The 25,455-nt window shown below is 36.5% G+C and overlaps 1 protein-coding gene across 1 annotated transcript in view; it reads right to left on the reverse strand.

Annotated features, from left to right (window-relative positions):
- PCNX (pecanex homolog (Drosophila)) overlaps positions 1 to 25,455 on the reverse strand; it is a gene marked incomplete at its 5' end in the record, with an annotated part of 186,085 nt that overhangs the window by 41,893 nt on the left and 118,737 nt on the right. The window contains 10 exons of the mRNA XM_010846813.1: positions 2,212 to 2,427; positions 4,620 to 4,678; positions 7,849 to 7,978; positions 9,036 to 9,144; positions 11,573 to 11,750; positions 12,692 to 12,833; positions 14,682 to 14,832; positions 17,491 to 17,583; positions 20,075 to 20,180; positions 20,774 to 20,883. Coding sequence (XP_010845115.1) covers positions 2,212 to 2,427; positions 4,620 to 4,678; positions 7,849 to 7,978; positions 9,036 to 9,144; positions 11,573 to 11,750; positions 12,692 to 12,833; positions 14,682 to 14,832; positions 17,491 to 17,583; positions 20,075 to 20,180; positions 20,774 to 20,883 — 1,294 coding nt within the window. The remainder of the gene's footprint in view (positions 1 to 2,211; positions 2,428 to 4,619; positions 4,679 to 7,848; positions 7,979 to 9,035; positions 9,145 to 11,572; positions 11,751 to 12,691; positions 12,834 to 14,681; positions 14,833 to 17,490; positions 17,584 to 20,074; positions 20,181 to 20,773; positions 20,884 to 25,455) is intronic.

The raw sequence follows: 25,455 nt of genomic DNA on the forward strand, positions 1-25,455 counted from the left end.
GGTACCATACTGTCTTGATAACTGTGGCTTTGTAGTAGAGCCTGAAGTCAGGTAGGTTGATTCCTCCAGTTCCATTCTTCTTTCTCAAGATCGCTTTGGCTATTCGAGGTTTTTTATATTTCCATACAAATTGTGAAATTATTTGTTCTAGCTCTGTGAAGAATACTGTTGGTAGCTTGATAGGGATTCCATTGAATCTATAAATTGCTTTGGGTAGTATACTCATTTTCACTATATTGATTCTTCCAATCCATGAACATGGTATATTTCTCCATCTATTAGTGTTCTCTTTGATTTCTTTCACCAGTGAAAAACCACTGAAAATTTTAACCACGGAAAGGACGTAACTGAATTTGCCATAAGAAAAAGAATCACTATGGCTGAATGAAGAATTACAGGGGCCTCTTGCTATTGAAACTCAACATGAGTTCCGAAGATAACATGGGGCTTCCCTGGTGGCTCAGATGGTAAAGAATCTGCCTGTCATGTGGGAGATCTGGGTTTGATCCCTGGGTCAGGAAGATCCCCTGGAGAAGGGAATGGCTACTCACTTCAGTACTTTGGCCTGGAGAATTCGATTGAAAGAGGAACCTGGCAGGCTATATTTCAGGGGGTTGCAAAGAGTTGGACATGACTGAATGACTAACATTTTCACTTTCAGAAAGTTAACGAGTACTGCATTCCCAAAATGATTTGAGTTGTTCTTAATGAGAGTTTGGATGGAAAAGATTTATCCAAAATTTTATTTGAATCTATTTGGTACCAGAGAGTAAGGTTGGGAGAGTGAAATTTTGTATCGATTTTTGATTTGGAGCATTTCTGACCAATCTGATGGAATGAGCAGTAAGAAGGACTCCTTTCCAATTCACACACACAGAAATCCTGGATAAAATAGCCTCCCCACAAAATATTTGTTAAAGAAAAAGTTAAAAAAGCAAAGGTGAAATCTTCAGGTGCCAGCAATTTAAGAAGAAAGTGAAGTTACAGCAGTGGTATCTGCAGTGGTGAGGGGGTGCCAACTTTTGGATGAGACCAATTGCATTCAATTTGAACAGCAGTGGGTTAAGATCCTAGAAGAGACGGAATTAAGGTTCTGAGCTTCTGATGGAGAGTCAGGAACAAATCATAAGACAATAGGACATTTTGAAAAAGAGAGAGAGAATGGATTACAAATAAATAGCAAACATTAACATTTACTACCCTCAGAGTTACACAAGTAAAATCTTAATTTCTGATGAATGCAGTAACTTTAGAAAAGCACTTGCTTATTAACAAAGATATTACATGAAAAAGGTGCAAACTTTCTGATTCAATACTATGGCAAAAATAAAGCTATAGGGTACAGGTCTGATTTGATCCTCTATTTAGACAAATGCTTTGACAAATGCTTTATTTCCTGTTTCAAGTTAAAAACACCTATGGTACTTCTTAGAATAGATCAAAACACTGCTTGAATGCTTTCTCTAAGAACTTTCCAGTCCTAATGTTCCCTAGGTTGGATACATGTGCACTAATAGGACTCCTTCAATTCCTATGAAATAAGTTTTCATTTCTGCCTACAAGACATTCACTTTATAGCAGTTGATAACATCAAGCTCATATGTTTCTGAATGCACAATTTTCTGTGTAAAAATAGCTTCATTTGTCAGTATACAAATTTGTTGAGGGCTGGCGGGGGAAGAGGGAATCACTGCTTAATGGATGTGAGGTTTTATTTGGGGATGATGAAAATGCTTTGGAACTAGACAGAGGTGGTGGTTGTGCAATATCATGAATGCACTTAAATGCCACTGATTTGTTCACTTTAAAATTGATGTTATGTGAATTTCATCTCAATTAAAAAAAACTGTTGCAGACAATGGCATGGCAACCACATGAAAGTAACTCAGCTAATCTCTGCCTCTAATGAATGTATGCGCTAATCACAGAGAGACAAACAAGAGGGCAAGCACAGAACAGAAATTCACTATCACCAGGAAAACAAGTGTATTATACACTATAGATACTACCTTTACATACCAAGCATATTGCAAAAAATTGTTCTTCTCTGAATGTGAAATTTGGAAAAAAACTAGTAATTACTCTTTAATAGCTTTTCTCCTTCCACAATTCCAAAGGCTAAAGATCTTATAACTTTCTATTGGAGATGTAAACACATAAAACTTAGATGTCACAGGAGTACGTTATAGAAATTAAAGGTTAATACCTTACCTCTGAATTCAAGTCCTCGCAGCTGGAAAGTCACCAGCCCATTTCCAATCTCTATAAGGTGGACTAACGCATTGAGGTAGTCAGAGGCGAGAATGAAACAGTCCCCAGTACTATAGTTTCCCCACCGTCCTAGGAGCAAGTCACCACATAGACTGTGTTGTAGGGATCGGGTTAAATGCTCATAAAAGATGGAATTCAGATTGTTGTCATCTGATCCTATAAGAAGGGATTAAAAAATGTTAAATTATTTTAAGTCCCCTTTATATCTACAAATAAGATTATTAAAAGTATTAAAACTAATTTCCAGTTAGGGTTATATGTATATTTAACAAGGAGGACAATATTTAGATATCCTTAGACTTTCTACAGAAAAATGAAACAAAGGACAATGGGAAAATTTCTCAGAGTTAGAAGTCACATAACCTCTCTAAATCTCTGGTTCCCATTCATAAAATGCAAGAATTGGATTAGATAAGATCTTAGATAAGATCTAAGGTCATTTCCGCCTCTTTAGCAGACCATGATCTTTTCTATCATTGCTCAATTAACTTTATAATTAAAACCATGTAAGAGAAATGATAAAGATAAAAGCAATTTAAAACCACAACAAGATAAAAAGTTTCATTTTGATAAACTAACTTTTATCAAACTATTTTGATAAAATGAAAGTTTCTCAGTCATGTCCAACTCTGCAACCCATGGAATTCTCTAAGCCAGAATACTAGGCCTCAGAGTACTAGAGTGGGTAGCCTTTCCCTTCTCCAGGGGATCTTCCAAACCCAGGGATCGAACCCAGGTTTCCCGCATGGCAGGCGTATTCTTTATCAGCTGAGCCACAAGGGAAGCCCAAGAATACTGGAGTGGGTAGCCTATCCCTTCTCCAGGGGATCTTCCCAATCCAGGGATCGAACCCAGGTCTCCTGCAATGCAGGCGAATTCTTAGCCAACTGAGCTTTCAGGGAAGCCCAACAATGGTAAAAGAAGGGAGTTAAGTAATATGCTGCTGAGGCTGCTAAGTCGCTTCAGTTGTGTCCGACTCTGTGCGACCCCATAGATGGCCTCCCATCAGTGATATGAGATTTGGACAAACAAGACAGTCCAAAACAAAAAGCTGGTCACTTAAAAACAAAACAAAAAACAACTGTATATTGAGATGTCTAATATTAGTTTAACAGAAATAAACCATATATATAGTAACAGCAACAAGGAATCAGAAAAATTCATTAGTCATCCTTTAAGAAAAAAAATTATGATAAAACATCACCCAATAAATGACTGTCTTCAAAAGTAGTGCATCCAAAGCAATAATCTATAAATGGGTGCCCAAAGTATAGAACTAAAGAATGGCAATATATACTAAGCTAAATGCAATATATACTAAGCTAAATGCTTATTTTAAACTCAGCTTAACTAAATAACAAAATAAAAAGGAAAGCTTAGGCTCAAGCTTCAATAAAACAGTTATATCTGATGCTCTGTCTGCTCATTATGAAAGTGTGCATATTACTGCCAGACATTGGTCTCTGTGATACGCAGGAAGGCAACATTCCAAGCCCCTTCCAAGGACATATCGGAGTTGAGACAGCTGTTTCACCCACCAGAACATGATAAACAGTCATTAATATCAAATAAGTAGTCCTCCTTAATCCAATTTTATAATTATGAATCAATCTGATAACTATAATTTAGTTTCTCAAGCAGAGTACTTGAGTAATCTGTGAGTCAATGAAAACAAATATTCCAGTCTATGGGGAGCCATATTTCTTTTAGTAGATTAATACACTGATATTCCAGTTGATACATTAATCTTTTATGGCTGGGGCAATGAGACTCACTCTTTCTGTGCCAGAATATAGGTAATAGGTAGGCCCATAGGCCCAAAGTTTAGATAATGGTAATGATCTGTCTGTTCAGTCGCTCAGTCATGTAATGAGACCAGCAAAATCTCACCCAATGAAGTCTTACCTTGAGTGGCTATTTGGCTCCTATAGAGGACCTCTCTGTATACAATAAGCTAAATGAAATTACATTAACACTTATCTAAACATCTGGGGAGGCAGAGAAGCAAACATATTAATAAGTAAAGTTCAGACTGCATACTCTTCAATACCCCTCAGCAGTTTTACTTTCACCGTGCTCTACTTTTTTAACCTATGTAAGAAAAACCTTTGAATGGCAGTTTTTATGCTTATCAGCATTCTCAAAATGCATTTTATAAAAGATGAGTATATAAATTTTAGATACTCTAGTTCACATGTACTTTGCTGAAGTAAAACAAAGCAAAGGATATTTAGTTAATAAAAAAATGACCTCTGGATGCCACAGAGGATTCCCAGCAAGTTGACAGTGAAGTACAAATATAACAAATTCCTTAGACTTGCTTCTTTACTCAAAAATAGGGCTATTACCTGGATTTCTATCAAGCTGGGACGCTAGTCTGGTATTTGAATGATCCACTCGTTTTGTGCTGAAAAGGGCAAAACAAAACATCTTTAGTATGCTTTTTTATATTAAAGAAGCCTAATAATTAAAAGTGAGAAAACTATACAATACAGATGCAATAAATATTACTTTATGAAAATGAGAAAAATCTGTTTAGTAACATATTGATAAAGTTCTCCAATAGAACAATTTTAGGGTAAGGATTTATTTTTTACTCTTCTACCTCTATCATATATAAACACATATTTTTTTCTTAGCTGATTTTTAACTGAACAGTGTATAGAAATACAGTGATGAGTTTAATGTAAAAAATTTTGATTAGGTTGAAAAAATGTATACTGTACAGTTCCTAAAAATACTCAGTGCATGAAACATTCCTTGTAAAGGAAATATTAATGTCCATGGGACAATGTTCATTAAAATAGTGGTTTCCAAAATGTGGTCTCCAGAACCTGGAGCATGAGACTCAAGATCTTTTCAGGGAGTTTTCCAAATCAAAACCATTTTCATAATAGTACTGAACTGGTATTTGCTTTGTTTTTTTCCCCACTGTGTTGACAACTGCGCTGATGGTGCAAAAACAATGGTGGATAAGACTACTGATGCTTTAACATGAATCAAGGCAGTGGCACCAAACTGTACTATTTTTCACTGCTACCTATGCACAAGAAAAAACAAATAAAAATTCAGTTTCCCTTAAAAATGTCCTTAATGAAGCAACAAAAATATTCATTTTATTAAACTGCAGTCCCTCAGTACAGGTCTTTTTAATATCGTGTGTGATACAATACACACACGATACACATAAAGCATTTCTGCTGCATTCTGAAATAGGACGACTATCTGAACAGAAAGCACTTGAGCAGCTACGTGACCTGCAGACTGCACTAGCTTTTTTCCCCATGGATCACCATTTTCACTTGAATAAACTACGACTATTCAGACTTGAGTATCTGACAGACATTTCTCAAGTGAAGAAAGAGAGTCTGACATTTCAAGGAAAATAACTGATAATTATACCTGTTGCCAATAATAAAAATTTAAGATTTCAAGTAAATATTAGAATTTTAGAAAACTTTCATTTACCACTATGTGCTTGATAGCTTCCCAATACTTCAGTACTTTTGAGATTGGTGGTGATATAAATATATATATATATAATATTGTATAACGAAATAGGTCAAAATCTGGAATAAATACATTACTTACTGAACTAGTATTTTCCAAATGATAAATAAAGATGTTATAAGCATATGCATGGGTAAAAGATCCATTCACACTATAAGACATATCAGTGACTTTTGATGTAATACAGTTCCCAAAATTCACTGATATAGTTTTAGATTCCACATTTCCACTAATCATTAGGAAACTACCATTTGTCAAAGGATCAAAGAAGAATACCCACAATTATCTAAAAAGGATATTAAAATACTTTCTTTTCAAACTATATGTCTGTATGGGGCCAGATTTACTCTATATACTTGAACCAGAACAACATATTGCAACAACAGATTGAATGCAGAAGCAAGTAAGAGCATCCAGCTGTCTTTTATTAAGCCAGACGTTAAAGAGATTTACAAAACTAAGAAAACAATGACATTCTTCTGATTTTTTTGGTGTGGAATGGGAAATAGTTATTCTTCATTAGAAAAATGTCATTTATATTAACATGTAATGAGTTTATTGTTATCTTTATATTAATAAACATTTAAAATTCTGAGTTTTGATTTGTACTGGGCTTCCCTGATGGCTCAGTGGGTAAGGACTTAGCCTGCAATGCAGGAAACACAGAAGACATGGGTTCAATCCCTGGGTCAAGAAGATCCTCAGGAGAAGGAAATGGCAATCCACTGCAGTATTCTTGCTTGAAAAATCGCATGGATGGAGGAGACTGGCTGGCTACAGTCTAAAGGGTTGCAAAGAGTCAGACATGACTGACTAAGCACAGCACACGCAGCACGTTGTACAGTATCTGTGCGTGTATGTGTGTGCTAAGTTGCTTCAATCATGTCTGACTCTTTGCGACTCCATGGACAGTATGTAGCCTGCCAGGCTCCTCTGTCCATGGCAAGAATACTGGAGTGGACTGCCATGCCCTCCTCCAGGGGATCTTCCTGACCCAGGGATCGAATCCACATCTCGTCTCCTGCACGGGCAGGCAGCTTCTTTACCACTGAGCCACCACTGAGGGGTGTAGTAGATAAAATATCTGCAACAAGAACTCTTTGGAGACTTCAATAATTTTAAGATTTTATGTGAAGGGGTTCTGAGATCAAAAAAGTTTAATAACTGCTGCCACGGAAGTTATTCTGAACTAAAGTTAAGTTGGCCCAAAAGAAAACAAAGACATAAATAAACACTGAAATTCACCAAAAAGGGAAACATTATGTGTGGTTTTAGGTAAAAGACCAGAGAAGAAGTTTCACACCTATAAGCTAGCTCATTGTTCAAAAGTCAAGATTACCATTTTCACCTATTATATGTGCCAATGTGTGACAGTGTGGAGAGAAATGCAGTCATGGAGCTGGCCAGCTAAGTTATACATTTGTACAAACTCTTTCTGAATCAATACATTAATATATATCATAAGTCTTTATAAAGTTTAAGCTCCATGATTCAGTATTTCTCCTTTAGATATTTTCATATATTAAAAAAGAAAAAAATTTGCAAAGATTATATACGAAGATAGTTTCTAGGCATCATATTAAACATCTCATCTAAGGAACTAAGCTTCAATGCAGAAAACACTTTATGTACAAAGATGGTCATTTAAAAGTCTGTCCTCATGAAAAACTACAAATAATCTAGAAAACGTTTAGCTCTAAAAACACCTTTCTTAGAAAACTACGAGATAACTAATTATGACTGCTATAATGAAGTAACATTGTGTAGCATAAAGTTTCAGAGTAAGAATAATGTGAAACAATTCTAAGAAATAACATTAAAAGCAAACAGAAAATGAATATATGTAACCAGAACTATGTTTTAAAATCTTAGGAGAAAAAAAAAAGAAAATTGACTGACTCTTCCAATTTTATACAATTTTGGAACTTTAAGAGTATTCATAAAATTTCAAATATTTCAATACAAAAACTGATTAACCAAGAAAAATTTACAATAATGTTGTCAATAGCTTTTCCTAGAAAAAAAAAAAAGATAAAAATTGGCTTTCAAAGATTTGTCTTTACTCACTTATAGTCTCTCTCCCAGAATTTCACGGGCCGAACATATGATGTGATGAATATTGCACTTCCCAAAAAGGGGTTCAGTGGAGTAGAAAAGAAGGCTGACACGGCAGCCTGAACAAACAACATGGCTGAATCTATGGGAAAACTGGTTAAGGATCTTAACATTTATCTGGTTATTACACACACACATGCACACATTCACCTCTCTCATAAACATACCACAGTTACAGCAGTTAGAAAGATGAGGTTCATCAGAGGAATACAGAAGAAAGTGTCCCTTCATACAGTGGGCAGTATGAGGGGTAGAAGTAAAAAGACATAGCCAGGAATGTACAGCCCAGCATGATGCTGTGAAAGGAGCCAAATAAATAATTGTTAACGTGTGTTTGGTAAAATTCCATGTACCACTTGGGTAGATATACCCAAACCATGCTTGGTTTTAAACTTCTAGACGATAAAAACTAAAATTTAAAGATACAGAAAGTGTGCATATCAACACATACATGGTCATTAACTTTTATGCTTACTTAGAATGTACATTTAAGATGAGAACATAAAATTTTGAACATAAAAGTTTAATTATAATCCTATCATTATGGAAAATGTTTTGAACCCTCATTCATTTATATGTATCTTTAAACATATTTTGTATGTATTGAAAATTCGTAGATTTTAATACTCACATATATTAAACATAAAATTTTTAATCAGCATCACTTAATTATTAAACTTTAATACTGTCCTCATGCTCAGATGATCTGTGGACCACAAACATTAATACAAAGTAAACAGTCAAAATCGGTACAGGTATGGGTTCAAAGGATTATGAGTTTCTGATAATTTATCATACAGTAACCTATATTCTGGGCTTCCCAGGTGGCTCTAGTGGTAAAGAACCTGCCTGTTAATGCAGGAGACGTAAGAGACATGGATTTGATCCCTGGGTAGGGAAGATCCCCTGGAGGAGGGCATGGCAACCCACTCCAATGTTCTTGCCTAGAGAATCCCTTGGACGGAGGAGCATGGTGGGCTACAGTCCATAGAGTCACAATGAGTCAGACATGACTGAAGTGACTTAGCACGCATGCATGTACCCTATATTCTATGCCTGGGAAAAGTTATGCCTACAAACCAACATTCTCATCAAGGATATGACTGCCCTTTCTTATAAAATTTTTATTAGAAGGATACGGGGCACTGCAAAAGGCTGAGCGAAAGCATGGAAAGCAGAACCCCAAGTAATCTGCCATGGGGCAATATAAGTATACACAAACTGCAACTTATAAAGGAGTTCCCAAAGCTGTAGGAGGAAAAAAAAACAGCAAAAAGCTTTTTATCAGACTTTTAAAATAGAAAATGAAAAACTTCTAAAATGATTTTGAAATGAAATGACCCTGCCAAAACACCACACATGTTTTTAAGTAAAGACGGTTAACTGACTTATGGATTATTATTATTTTTTATTCTATGCTCTCTACTGGTTATATTACAACTACAAACAAAAAAAAAAAGGTAGGAAATATAGATGTCTGTAAAACTTACGCAATAAATATGTATTTTTATTCTAATACATTTCCCTCAAATTTTGGTGCTTTGGGAACTGAGCATGTTTTAAAGGCAATGTCAAAAGGAATTTGAAAGCAGCCAGGAAGGGGATAAGATGTAATACAGTTGTCACTGCCTATTTGCCTAAGAATTTTATTAGTGTGTATCAGGCATCTGTTCATAATCAGAACTATTACTGCCAATGGAAACATAATGTACATTTCCATCTTATTTAAATTAGGATCTGTTTTGCTGTTGAATATGTCTTCAACACTGAAACACAATTATTGCCTTTGCCTAAGGTTGCCTCTGCATGCTAGGCAACACAAGAGCCCATTCTTAGAACAGATCACAGAATCTCAAAAGCAAGAGGTTCTGACTTACTCAATGCCATGATTCAGGCACCAAACACCTCAAATTTAAATTATTTAGCTGATTTACAAATGAACTTGTTTAATTTCTAAGTTAAAAAAGAAATCACAACCTCAACCAATCAGAAAATGCAGATGAACCCCTGCATTCTCTGCCATGACTCAAAATTGTGCTGACAATCCTCTGCACTAATGCGATCAAGATGACGGGAAGACTTATCAGAAACCATTACAACTGCTTAAAAACAGTGACTCAGAACACTCCTCCATCTCTAAATACAGACTGTACTCAAATCTGACTGTAATATTAAAGAAAAAGGACATGGAAAGTGGCTGGTGAAACCATTTTCATATTCAGAGTAATTGTTTTCTTGAAATATTATTAAATTGATGGTATATCTTACAATGGTATCTTAAAATAAATATTCAATACTACTTAGTATGACTATTAAGTTCTATGAAGTAGCCATATAAAATGCAAACTCCTTACCCTTTCTCTGTTTTGTTAACCAACGTAGCCTAAGCATCTAGAATAGTTCTGGAACATGCTCTGCTCTCAAAAATAATCTGCCTCACAAATGAAAGTATTAAGAAAATGCAAACTAATGTGAGTTAAGTGTAGTGACTATTTCAGGGATTGTTTAGTTTATACTTTACTGCAACTTTCACTTTTTTCCAACCAGTATAAGAAGATTCAATACAATTTCCAATCTAAATATTAAGTTTGTGAGGAATCACATGCTTTTTTAATTCAAACTAACTTTCTGGCTTCCTCCTTTGGTTAAACATGCTCACTAAAAGAGGAAATAAGTGATACAAATGTAAATGAATTAGTAATTGAGCAAATATGATACTGCAATATTTTAGAAGCTATTTAGCATGATCTATAGTACAGTATCTAGAAACTGACTACTACTGAAACCTTGCTCAATTAATGGTTTTCATTTGCACTGTCCCCATGCTAGGCCAGATCTCTATCAAATCTAAATTACTGTCACAATCTCTTAAGCTGTTCTCCATACCTTTAGGTTCTCTCTTCCCCAATTCATCCCAAATGTGGCTGACCAGGCTAACTTTTCTAAAACTGGGCTTTCATTGTGTTTTGTAGCTGCTCATACGCTTCAGCTCTCTGTTACCTATCAAATGGGATAATATATGTCAAAGTCCTTTGTATGTGGTCAGTGTTAAAACAAAATCTAAACTCTATTTAATTTCAAATAATCTGCACAACTGAAGTCATTCAGAAAGGCAGTACGGTTTAGCAAAAAGATTCTTGGAGGCAGAAGATGCAGGTTTTACCATCTCATCTGTAGGACTAAAAGCACCTATCTGATGGGTGGAAAACAAATCTTAGAAGCATTCTGTAAACTTCAGAGTATTCTGCAAATAAACTAGTGTCTGATCGTTCCCACATGGGTTCGTTGCTCTCAGTCTCTACCATTTTCACTCAGCATCAGGTTATTTCCTCTGCCCACAGCTCAGTTCAATTGTTACCATGTCTATTTCTAAACTCCAAAATCACACCCCCTTTTGGAAGATCCCATGTATTCAAAAATATATACTTATTAGAGTTCCTTTAATTTTCCCATATATTTAATTTCACCTTCCTACCTATAGCAAGAAATGTATCTTCTATGGGTCACAGTTGACTGGTATTGTTTAGGGATTCTAATTCTAAATAACTGGTTGACCAAAGAAAGATATTACTTAAAAGATAATGAAACAAATGAAATGCAAGCATAATCCTCACTAAATGGCATACCACTTAGGGAGACACTTTTTACAGACAAGAATGTTTTCTTCAGATATTACCTTGTTGAAGAGTATAGACATGAAGAAGAGATCCAAGAGCATGGTCTCTGAAAAAGCTTCATAGTCGATTTTGAAAAAGAGCACAGTAAAGATGACTGTGACATACTGATAGGTAGGACTGCTAAAAGAGGACCGCAGCAACTTCAGACCAGCAATGGTGATCATTAAAGCACCTAATCTACAGTACAGAGAAAGAACGTTAATCAACTAATAACTGAAAACTCTAGATAATTATGAACTTCAGAAAAATTACCATTTCATTTACTAAGCTCAGAATATTATATCAAATTTAAACTTCAAACATTCCTTTTTAATAATGTGTCATGATTCTGATCCTTTATATAAATAAGCATGCTTAAAAAATAAGTAACAAAAAACCCACACACACACACAAATAAGTGACAATATTGCAATTTTGACATTTGGTTCTCCAGGTTCTCAGTATTCCTACTGCTTTAACATTAATAGCATTTAGCACATAAAAACATATTAATAATGAAATATATATACTACTATGTATAAAATAGGTAATTAATGAGGGTGTAGTATGCAGCACAAGGAACTCTACTCAAAGCTCTGTTGTGACCTAAATAGGAAGGAAATCTAAAAGAGAGTCAATATATGTATATGTATGACTGATTCATTTTGCTGTACAGCAAGAAACTAACACAACATTATAAAGCAACTATAGCCCAATAAAAATGAACATGAAACAATGCTGGAAAAAAATCATATTAATGCTTACCCAACAACATGTACCTAGTAGGCCTACAGGATGACTGTATAGGCAAGTGACCACCTAAATGGTCTGACTCACATAGTATACAAAAATAATCATCTCCAAAACTTACCATCTAACAGTAAAATGAACCTTATTTAATAAATGTCATCTCATAAAATATAGGTTGACAATAAGATGCCTGGAGTAGTAATATGTCTAGAGCAGAAACAGATGTTCAGAAAAGGGAACTCAAAGACTGAATTTCACCTCAATTTTTCACACAGTACTTTGCACCAAAGAGACAATGATTATTCAATATTTGATCAATAACCTAAGAGAAGAGAGTGCTATGACAGTTCTCACCAGTCAAACTTAGATAAGAGGAATATCATACTTACTCTGTATCCAGTTTTTTTGGACTTGCAATTGTCTCTGCACTGCTACTAAGTTCATTGAGAACAATCAAAGGATAGATGATATTCTTCTCCACAAAAAGAAGCCACACATGAAGTTTTTCAAACCACATCACAGTAGCTGCATCTAACAAGGCAATATTAAGTTAAGAAGACCATGTATACATGCATTTTAATGCATAAAACAGTCTGTCAATGTCATAAGAAAGGAAAATCTTCCTACTCAAATTCAGCTCTACTATTAACAATGCAAAAAATCCAATACATCAGTCATTTGTCAATTTTATGAATTCTGAGCCACATTTCAATTTTCCAACTCAGATGTTAAATTTAGATGAGCTGAATTTCATTTTAAGCTTTACTTCTTGAAACCTCAGTTTTTAACCATAACTTTCTCTTATTTACACTTATAACATTTGGAGAAAAGGTTATTGAAGATAACTGTTCCTTTCACCCAAAAGAAATAAATGATCCATTAAACTGTTTTAAAAATCCTTACACTCACACATACACCTTTAATATATAAATCAGAAGAGCTTTGAAAGTATGGTATGTTTTGGATTCACACACTTCATTAAGTGTCATTTTCATTACCAGCAACATTTTCCCAATACTTGAACATTTAACGTCACTGGGGAAAGTGTCCAGGATAAACTGAAAGATTTAAAATAAGGTTCTCCAACTATCTGAAAATAATGTCAACTGCCTTTAAGAAGTTTTCTAATGGGTATTTTTCTTTATAGCTGTTAAAATCAACTTTGCTAATGCCTAACACTCTTAATAAGTGAAAAATGTTTTTTCAAAATTGAAAAAAATTTGGACTAAATGTTGTTAAGATGAAAACAAACTATAAGATCAATGGTTAACTTTAATGAAAACTGTTCTTTAAAACAAACCAGATGTACTTGCTAACATTTACATATGAAAGCAATCAATAATTAACCATAAAAAATATTTACATCACTATGAGTTATTTTCCTTACAGTAAGAACGGACCAGTACAGATTCTTTTAGTCTTGTGTCATTTTATTGCAATCTACACATTATTGTTTGGTTAATTATCTCTCCAGGATCAAAACAATGTTCAAGATCACAGTACCATGACGACTTAAGCAATTCTGCTAAAAAGCTCGGGAAATTTGCTTTGAGATTGCAAAGTCAAGTTTGGTATGGAAATCTTTCAAACACTTTCGAGTTTTTTACAGAAGTTATCTCCGAACAATTGAGAAATTCACTCTCCATATTAATTCATTAAACACTGGCTTGTTTAATCAATGGCATATAACAATGATGACACAGATATTAACTTTTATTATTTCTCTAAAATGAGGAAGTATAGTACATTAGAGGCCATTATAGGTTATGGAGCCAATGAACCAGACTGATAACTTATAATGGAAAGTAAAGGTTTATAGCAACAAGTAAAACACTTGTGGAATGGACCGGCCTTCTACTTCTTTTTAGTCATTTTATATTCTATCCTAAATTATCTGAATGAGAAAAAGCAATTACAAGTGCTTTCCACCTCTTTTCTCTTGATCAACTTTTAAAACTCTCTCTGGTAGGACACAGTGTCATTGGTGGAAACAGAAACCTATTCCTTTTATGATATGAGTTAAAAATATGTCAGATGGAAGTCTTACAGGGGATTGAGTTGCCTGCAAATGGCAAGGAAGAACTGAGGGTAAAGGTGGGGCTGGAAAGAGAAGTCATAGACATACCCAAAGGATTAATCAATGAGAGGTCTGTGATGGACAATTTAGAGGAGGAAAGAGCAAGGTCTTATCCTGTGGAAAGTTAGCACTGACAATTAGACTTCAAATGAAATGAAAGCATCCTGCAAAAGGTCTGACAAAGAGCTGAGAAACACAAACCAAAGTGTTACCTGATGAAACTTATTTAACTGTCTGCCTGTCCACTAAGTAAAAGAAAAAATCCACAGTATTGAAAGGAAAAGTGTTAATGAACCACTTACTTCGAACTTCATACTGATTATACTCCACCGTCTTGAGCAGAGGGTGAGAGAAGCAGTGCCACGGCAGCTGCTTCCTAACTTGAGGCAGCACGTAATGGGTTACAAAACCCACGAAGCCGACCAGGGCGTACAACACATATTTGAGCGCAGGCTAAGGCAAGGATAAAGTTGAAAAAATTACAAGTGATTTTGAAAATGACTCAAAGAAGAACTTCTAATTTGTCAGTTCAATTTTAGTCACTTACAGCATCTGAGAACTAAACATTTGTCTACAGTTAACATTTCCATATTATGTAATTTTCTGATTAAAACAGCTATAAAAGTTAGTGGCTGGTCATGTAATACAGATATTTTAAAATGTGTTAACTACTTTGGTGTCTCACACTGCCAATGTAACTAGAGTATGGCCTGAGGTGTACCACTTCCTACTCTAGTAATGTTCTACGTGACTAGCAGAGCAATGTATTAAATTTTTACTAACAGAGATAAAAGACATTAGCTAAATATAATTGTAAATTTGAAGATCAGGCCCAAACTTAAAATAGTATTATTTTGTTGTGTCTTTATGTAGTTTGGAAGAGAGTTCTTGTGTATGACTAAATTTACAAAAAAAACAAAGTACCATCACTTCAAATATTCAAACTAATTATTTAGAAACTAAAGAGGCCTGCATCTGACCCCTGAAGACTCACAGGATCTCACTCAGTTTGCAAGGTACTCAGGAGTTAATGGATCAAATTGGAAAAGAAGAAAACAAGCAAAAATGTTAAAATTAAATAATACAACCTTTGTTTACAGGCAAATGGAATAATAGAGACTTACTTTATTCCACATGAAATACAATAAAATGCATGAACCAATGTTTTGCAATGTATTAGACATAAGGAAATAAACAGTGAACCCTGAGAGAAAGAGAGCAGATGAGGTCAGTGTCAGGCCTGCTCCAGCTTACTGCCCTTAGAGAATTTTCAGACTGTACTGCAGGGAGGGGAACCCATGTAAGCCTGCAACCTCCTGAGTGGAGGAAATGGAACTTAGAGGCTGGGCATAGCAAGGCAACTAGAGCTCATCAGAGTAAACAGTTTTCTAAACAGAAAACTGCATGGACAGAGAAATGCATGGAGGAAGATCTGCAAAGGGTCTAGCTCGAGTATTCAGGGGAATGAGTCACACATGTGTGGGAACAGACCATGTGTGGCCAGAGAAAGAACCATGCCAAACTCACACAGCAGGCACTACTGTGCCTGTTCTCCCAAGCCAGACTGGAAAAATGCAACACTCCCAGAGCACTAGGCAGAGTATTCCAAAGGGTGTTGCCTTCAAAGGTAGGCAGAATATTAGCCCTAGACTGACTAGCCCTGTCCCAATTAAGCAATCTTAAAAGTTAGATTTGAGAGGATCAAACTGTTTACAAGGAACTTAGGGCCAAAAACAAAGTTCAAGAATATTTCTAGAAATAAAAAAATATCCAGTACCCACAAGGCAAAACATAATGCTTGACATCCAATCAAAAACAACCATGCACGCAAGGAATCAGGAAACTATGATTCATGGGGGAAAAAAAATCAGTTAATCAAAACCAACCCATAAGTAACACAAAAGTTAGGATTATGAGACATGGACATTAAGAGAGATAGAAGGGAATTACATTAAGTTCAAAAAAGTAAACAGAGGCATGAGAGATATAAAAAAGACCTGAAACCAACTTTGAAAGATGAAACTTGTTAATTCTGAGATTAAAAAATACACTGGATGGCATTAACTGTAGATTAAACATTACAGAAGAAAAGATTAGTGAACTTAATAACAAAGCAATAGAAACTATTCACAATTAAACATGCAGAGGGAAAAACAGAATTAAAAAAAAAAGTGAACTGTGGGACCAATTCAAGAGGCCAAAGATTATGTAACTGGAGTCCACGAGTGGGAGTGGGTGGAGGGACAGCAGAAGAAAAAGGGAAAAAACATTTAAAGTAATAATGACCAAAATTGTCTAAAGCTGGTGAAAACTAGACCACAGATGCAACGTACCCTAAGCACAAAAACATGAAGAAAACTATGCGCAGGGGCACAACAGGCAAACTGCCGACATGTAGAAACGCGGGTCTGCACGAGAGAATGAAGAGCACCGAGGAGGGCAGCCACAGGCCTGCAGGACCACCATCTGGGGAGCACCACCCACACCCGGGCCCGATTTACAGGATGAGGTTCTGGACTTCCAGCTGTAACAGAACGAGACTCTGGGGAGTTTACAAGGATGTCAGTCACGGAGGAAAGCAGGCAGACTGTAGAAGTCAGTCCAGAACAGTTCCCATGATCCTCCCTTCCTGATGTTTATGCCTGCCTGTATTCCTCTCCCGCACTATAGCAGGTTGCCCAGGGTGAGCTATGGATAAGGAAGACGTGGTGGTACGCCACATCCACAACAGTTATAAAAGATCGGGACACCGGTCTTGGGCCTTCTCTCTCTAGGATCACCAGCCTTGGGGCAAAGAAGCTAGTGAGGACACTTCGGCAGCCCATGGTGAGGACCACACGGAGAGGAACTAAGCTATCTAGCCAACAGTCAGCAAGGAAGTGAGGCCTACTCACAGCCTCAGATGACTACAGTTGCATATGACTAGGGTAACACACTGAGCTGGGATCATCTAAGCAACTCTCAGAGTCATGACCCATGAGAAACCATGAGAAAAATAAGTTATTTGTTGTTAAAACCAAACAAAGTCATATATTTTAGCATTATGATCAAGTCAGAAGTGAATCCAAACAGTTATCTTCCCCCAGTGAAAAGAACAAAATGATTCCTTACCTGCAATACTGTGAACACTGTGCTTACATGAATAGCAAAATACAGCACACCGATTACAATGCACACTACTAGGTCAGACTGTAGACGCTCGCTCTGTGGAACAAAATAATTTATCAAGCATCACACAAAAATTTAAACAACATCTTTCCTCCCAAGTGGCCAAGTTTAAGAAATAAATTTTCACTGATCCTATTCTGTAGCACTTCCAGGTATTTCTTACACATAATAACTAACTACCATAAGTTTTATTTACCTCCTATCCTGGTTCGATGCTGTACCAAGGATTGTTTAAGGAAATTAAACAAGCTTAACTATTTCCACACACAGTAAATATATCATAACAAAATCTTTTAGAATGAAGGTTTTCCCTCATTCGTCTGTAAGTTTTACATGGGAAAAAGAAATGAGATCCTTAAGTTTTTCTATAGGGTATATCATTTTGGATAACAGTTATATTTTCACTGGCTTTCTGAAATGTTGAAATTGCATGTACATGTCCTATTTTACTTAATAAATTTTGATTCTTTTGGGAGTTACAGTAAAACCCAAAAACTTCTTTATGTCTATGGTCATCATCACCACAGATTTATGCTTTTAAGCTAGATTCAGAAATACCCTACTATAGTTAATAAGAAATGTCCTCTGCTAACATGAAAACTAAAGTTAGGAGAAATTGCTTAAATTATATCTTGAGGCAATTTTATAGTTCTCTAAAGTTTTCTATTTTTTAGACTATGTGAACAGCTTAAGTTCAGTGAATGTCAGTTAAGTTCAGTAGCTCAGTCGTGCCCAACTCTTTGCAACCCCACGAATTGCAGCACACCAGGCCTCCCTGTCCATCACCAACTCCCAAAGTCTACCCAAACCCATATCCATCAAGTCGGTGATGCCATCCAGCCATCTCATCCTCTGTCGTCCCCTTCTCCTCCTGCCCCCAATCCTTCCCAGCATTAGGGTCTTTTCCAATGAGTCAACTCTTCGCATCAGGTGGCCAAAGTATTGGGAGTTTCAGCTTCAGCATCAGTCCTTCCAATGAACACCCAGGAGTGATCTCCCTTAGGATGGACTGGTTGGATTTCCTTGCAGTCCAAGGGACTCTCAAGAGTCTTCTCCAACACCACAGTTCAGAAGCATCAATTCTTCGGCCCTCAGCCTTCTTCACAGTCCAACTCTCACATCCATACATGACCACAGGAAAAACTATAGCCTTGACTAGACGGACCTTTGTTGGCAAAGTAATGTCTCTGCTTTTGAATATGCTGTCTAGGTTGATCATAACTTTTCTCCCAAGAAGTAAGCGTCTTTTAATTTCATGGCTGCAGTCATCATCTGCAGTGATTTTGGAGCCCAAAAAATAAAGTCTGACACTGCTTCCCCATCTATTTCCCATGAAGTGATGAGACCAGATGCCATGATCTTTGTTTTCTGAATGTTGAGCTTTAAGCCAACTTTTTCACTCTCCTCTTTCACTTTCATCAAGAGGTTTTTTAGTTCCTCTTCACTTTCTGCCATAAGGGTGGTGTCATCTGCATATCTGAGGTTATTGATATTTCTCCCGGCCATCTTGATTCCAGCTTGTGCTTCTTCCAGCCCAGCATTTCTCATGATGTACTCTGCATATAAGTTAAAAAAGCAGGGTGACAATATACAGCCTTGACGTATTCCTTTCCTATTTGGAACCAGTCTGTTGTTCCATGTCCAGTTCTAACTGTTGCTTCCTGACCTGCATATAGATTTCCCAAGAGGGAGGTCAGGTGGTCTGGTATTCCCATCTCTTTCAGAATTTTCCACAGTTTATTGTGATCCACACAGTCAAAGGCTTTGGCATAGTCAATAAAGCAGAAATAGATGTTTTTCTGGAACTCTCTTGTTTTTTTGATGATCCAGTGGATGTTGGCAATTTGATCTCCGGTTCCTCTGCCTTTTCTAAAACGAGCTTGAACATCTGGAAGTTCACGGTTCAGGTATTGCTGAAGCCTGGCTTGGAGAATTTTGAGCATTACTTTACTAGAGTGTGAGATGAGTACAATTGTGCAGTAGTTTGAGCGTTCTTTGGCATTGCCTTTCTTTGGGATTCGAATGAAAATTGACCTTTTCCAGTTTTGTGGCCACTGCCAAGTTTTCCAAATTTGCTGGCATATTGAGTGCAACACTTTCACAGCATCATCTTTCAGGATTTGAAATAGCTCAACTGGAATCTATCACCTCCACTAGCTTTGTTTGTAGTGATGCTTCCTAAGGTCCACTTGACTTCATATTCCAGGATGTCTGGCTCTAGGTGAGTGATCACACCATCGTGATTACCTGGGTCGTGAAGATCTTTTTTGTATAGTTCTTCTCTGTATTCCTTCACCTTAAGTAAAATGAATATTTAGCATACTGTTCTACATCAAAACAAACTTTGAGGAATGCGCCTTTCTTACATGTGAAAATCTGAAATAAAAACCACCCATGTACAGTAACAATATACATGTATTTTTCCCAGTTACTAAAATTGTGTTGCCCCCTAAAATGTTCATTATACAACATGATGAACTGTATAAAATTTATTTATTTGGGGTGATCTTAAAAAGTTAAAACTTACAACAGAATTTCTAAGTTTTTCAGGCAGTGGATCTTTTACTTCAGACAAAGGGTCTTCTGGATTTTTCTCTTCTGTTTTTGGAAAAATCTTGGATTGCACCAAAGAGCTTTATGTTGAGAGAGAGAGAGAGAGAGAGAGAAAATCATAATCTATAAACTAGTACTTCAAACGACAAATAAACTTTATGATATAATAGAAAACGAAGTGATCCAACTGTATCTACTCATCGTGTGTATGCATGCTTAGTCGCTCAGTCATCATGTCTGACTCTGAGACCCCAGGGACTACCCCCACCAGACTCCTCTGTCGACGGGGATTCTCCAGGCAAGAATACTGAAGTGGGTTGCCATGCCCTTCTCCAGGGGATGTTCCCAACCCAGGGACTGAACCCATGTCTGAGCCACCAGGAAAGCCCATATTTACTAATTAACAAATGACAAAGTTTAAGATGCCATAAATAAGCATACAATAAGAATATTTTAATGAAAATACAGTGTTACATCTTGGAGGACAAAAAACTAACAAATACTCTAGGCCTTGGTGATTACAATGACCCAAAGTTAATATATTTTGAAACCAAATATAGATAAGTCAACAGTGTTTTGACAATGCAGTGGAAAAACAGATCTTGGGAGTTAAATTAGAAAGAAATGCCAATTTACTTAAATTTCTCTAATTCAATAACAAGTGATCACTTACAAAAGCACAGATGGATCACTGCTTTGTCGGCTGAGATGATAGGATACTGCCACTAATAAGCCACAAAAAATGGAGAAAAGCACTGGAATATGCTGGCCATCCCAAGAATCCTGTTGGAAAAAAAAGTTTGACAGAACAATATGTTTCTAATTCACAATGTACCATATAATCCTTTTATGTCAGTATTTTGACATAAAGAGAAAGATAACTGAATTAAACAAAACCTTTTCAGTAATGTTATCAATTGCATTTTATTCCGTAAGACTTATTATTACTTTCTGATGAACTAGAATCTAATTGCTAAATGATCATCAGGTTGCTTTTGGTACTAAAGCTCTACTATATGCTAGGAATGACACATTTGTTTCTGATACATGCTGCTATCAATTTCTGTCAAATTTTAAGTCATATTAAGTTTATAGTAAACCATGTCCTATTTTTTTAAAAACAAAATAACCTGTTGTCGCAAACTTTTGATTATACATAATAATGGAGCAGGAAGAGGCAACACATGATGTAATACTCAAGGCAAAACAAACTGCTGACATTTGGTATGCTGCTTTCTGGATGCCTTTGTTCACATGCCATTATATTCCCTAGAGCACTAGGCATTCAGTGCTTCTTGAGTGAATAGCTGTATATTCCCAGAAATAAATAATACAAAGCTAGCTTCTGAGGTCAAGCAGACATGTGGATATGCCATGTCTGCTTTGCTCACTGTAGTATCTCTGGAGTCTGCTAGCATGGTACCTGGTACAGAGTAGACAACACTGGTGAAAGGAATAGTTAACAGTTCTTAAGTATGGCCTGTGAGGTAAGCACCTTTGTCTTTAGGGATTCAAGAGGGGAGAATGGTGGACTACACAATCAAATGGTAGTTTATTATGCAACATGCTCCCCCCCCATTTAATAATAAAGTCTTGGAAATTGTTCCACACCACAACAGAGACCTTTTCTTTAATGGCTACATAAAAATCTAATCATCATCATCATATTATGTATATCATACTCTGTATCAAGCTCCTTTCTCAGATCTCTGTAAGTATTTATAAATTCTTACAATCATCCTCGGAGATATGTACTGTTACTCTCTAATTTATACATGAAGAAACTAAGGCAGAGATGGTTTAAGTACGTCCAGTTAACTGGTGGAACCAAAAACTGAACTTCCTTTTATGTTTGAATTTACTGAGCATAAAATTAAACAGTATGTGAAGAGTTTCAGAATGAAAGAGAGATAAATACATAAGGCAACAAAATAGAGGAGAAAATGAAATGTATGTAAGAACAGCATTAGCATAGTGATGATAACGTAAACACATCAGGTGTATGAGGGAGACAAGGAAGACTGTCTCATAGGAATGTGGGGAGAGAGGCAAAACAAAGGTAAGTCTACAGCTTCCATAATGTGCAGTCCATGGCTAATGCCTAAAACTTGACAAATTTTAAGAAGTATAAGTTAGTTACTTAGAGATACGGAGGCAAACACCATGAGAATCAGCTCAAAGAACTGAAAGTGATAACTCTGAGGAAGGGAAAAAGGGGTACAAAACCTACAATAAAAGTGACTGGGAACAAACATGAGGGAACCTTCTGATGGTGAGAAACTATTTTATATCTCACTAGGGGTGTATATTACACAGGTACATGATTTGTCAAAGCCTGTCAAACTATGTACTTAAGATTCACTGTGTATAAATTCTGCTTCAAAACAAGTATTATTCAACAAACGTTTGACACTATTTATTTCTCTCAGACAAAAGAAAAGCAACCGTAAATTGGTCTCAAAATGACTTACGTTATTTAGATTAATAATTTTGAATCATGAAATATGATGATTAAAAGATTAAAAGCTGAATTTGTTCTACAGGCTGTACTGGGTCTAAATGCTGTTACTTCAGTAAACAATGGCCCACATTCTAGCAATCTCTTTAAAAATACGTAAAGATGTAAGAAGTATGTATGTAACAGTAAAGTTGTCTTAGAGGAAAACTGTTAACTTTTAATGACCTTTGAAGTTCAAGGGAAAAAATGTAAACAAAAAAATCAGAAGTCAGAATTTCTAATAGATGTGTTCAGTTCAGTTGCTCAGTCATGTCCGACTCTTTGAGACCCCATGAACCACAGCACACCAGGCCTCCCTGTCCATCACCAACTCCCGGAATTTACCCAAACCCATGTCCATTGAGTCGGTGATGCCATCCAGTCATCTCATCCTCTGTCGTCCCCTTCTCCTCCTGCCCTCAATCTTTCCCAGTGTCAGGGTCTTTTCAAATGAGTCAGCTCTTCGCATCAGGTGACCAAAGTACTGGAGTTTCAGCTTCAACATCAGTCTTTCCAATGAACAGCCAGGAGTGATCTCTCCGAAGAAGCATCAATTCTTCAGCACTCAGCTTTCTTTACAGTCCAACTCTCATATCCATACATGACCATTGGAAACACCATACCCTTGACTAGACGGACCTCTGTTGGCAAAGTAATGTCTCTGCTTTTTAATATGCTGTCTAGGTTGGTCATAACTTTCCTTCCAAGGAGTAAGTGTCTTTGAATTTCATGGCTGCAGTCACCATCTGCAGTGATTTTGGAGCCCAAAAAAATAAAGTCAGCTACCGTTTCCACTGTTTGCCTATTTGCCATGAAGGGATGGGACCAGATGTCATGATCTTAGTTTTCTGAATGTTGAGTTTCAAGCCAACTTTTTCACTGTCCTCTTTCACTTTCATCAAGAGGCTCTTTAGTTCTTCTTCACTTTCTGCTGTAAGGGTGGTATCATCTGCATATATGAGGTTTCTGGTATTTCTCCCGGCAATCTTGATTCCAGCTTGTGCTTCTTCCAGCTCAGCGTTTCTCATGATGTACTCTGCATAGAAGTTAAATAAGCAGGGAGACAATATACAGGCTTGATGTACTCCTTTTCCTATTTGGAACCAGTCTGTTTGTCCATGTCCAGTTCTAGCTGTTTCTTCCTGACCTGCATACAGGTTTCTCAAGAGGCAGGTCAGGTGGTCTGCTATTCCCATCTCTTTCAGAATTTCCCACAGTTTATTGTGATCCACACAGTCAAAGGCTTTGGCATAGTCAATAAAGCAGAAACAGGTGTTTTTCTGGAACTCCCTTCCTTTTTCCATGATCCATCGGATGTTGGTAATTTGGTCTCTGGTTCCTCTGCCTTTTCTAAAACCAGCTTGAACATCTGGAAGTTCATGGTTCATTAGGTTGGGGCAGAAGTAATTATGGTTTGCATTGTTGAACTTTGCTGATTGATACTGGGATATGTTCTTAAACACATTCTTAAATTATGTTATACATTATTTTAATGTGCATTTCTTGCTTATGTTTTTTGCTAATGACTTATTACCTGCTGTTTATATTTACTTTAGAAATGCTGCTAGATAAAAGGTAAATTTGAACAATTCTTTGAGTTCTAAATGGGTTGTAAAGCAGCAGAGACAATTTGCAACAACAATCAATGCATTTGGCCCAAAAACTGCTAACCAATGTACAGGGTGCAGAGGTGGTTCAAGAAGTTTTGCAAAGGAGACGAGAGCCTTGAAGATGAGACGCGTAATGGTCGGCCATCGGAATTTGACAACAACCAATTGAGAGGATCACTGAAGCTGATCCTCTTAAAACTACACGAGAAGTTACTGAAGAACTCAATGTCAAGCATTCTATGGTTGTTTGGCATTTGAAGCAAACTGGAAAGATGAAAAAGCTGGATAAGTGGGTGCCGCATGAGCTGACTGAAAGTTACTGTTTTGAAGTGTCATATTTTCTTATTCTATGCAATAACAACAAAACATTTCTTGGTTGGATTAGGATGTGTGACAAAAAGTAGATTTTATACAACAACCAGTGATGACTAGCTCAGTGGCTAGACCGAGAAGAAGCTCCAAAGCACTTTCCAAAGCCAAACCTGCACCAAAAAAGGTCACGGTCACTGTGTTACTGTTTGGTGGTCTGCTGCCCATCTGATCCACTAGAGCTTTCTGAATTCTGGTGAAACCATTACATCTGAGAAGTATGCTCAGCAAATTGATAAGATGCACTGAAAACAGCAATGCCAGCAGCCCACACTGGTCAACAGAAGAGGCCCAATTCTTCTCCATGACAATGCCTGACTGCACGTTGCACTAACAAACTTCAAAAGTTGAATGAATTGGGCTACAAAGTTTTGCCTCATCCTCCATATTCAACTGACCTCTCACCTACTACCACTTCTTCAAGCATCTCCACAACTTTTTGCAAGAAATCACTTCCACAAACAGCAGGAGGCAGAAAATGTTTCCACGAGTTCATCAAATCCTGAAGCATGGGTTTTTACACTACAGGAATAAACAAACTTATTTCTCATCGGCAAAAATGTGTAGATTGTAGTGGTTCCTATTCTGATTAATAAAGATGTGGTCAAGTCTATTTATAATGATTTAAAATCCATGGTCCAAAACCACAATTACTTTTGTATCAAGCTAATAAATGTCTATATTAGTGAATAGATTAAAAAAATTAAAAAAAAAATTAAACCATTCCTAAAGATATAATTATATTCCCAGATAATCACGATGGTGTGATCACTCACCTAGCCAGATATCCTGGAATGTGAGGTCAAGTGGGCCTTAGAAAGCATCACTATGAACAAAGCTAGTGGAGGTGATAGATTCCAGTTGAGCTATTTCATCCTG

The sequence above is a fragment of the Bison bison genome, unplaced genomic scaffold (genome assembly GCF_000754665.1).
Source record: "Bison bison bison isolate TAMUID 2011002044 unplaced genomic scaffold, Bison_UMD1.0 scf7180017864239, whole genome shotgun sequence".
NCBI classification, from domain to species: domain Eukaryota; kingdom Metazoa; phylum Chordata; class Mammalia; order Artiodactyla; family Bovidae; genus Bison; species Bison bison.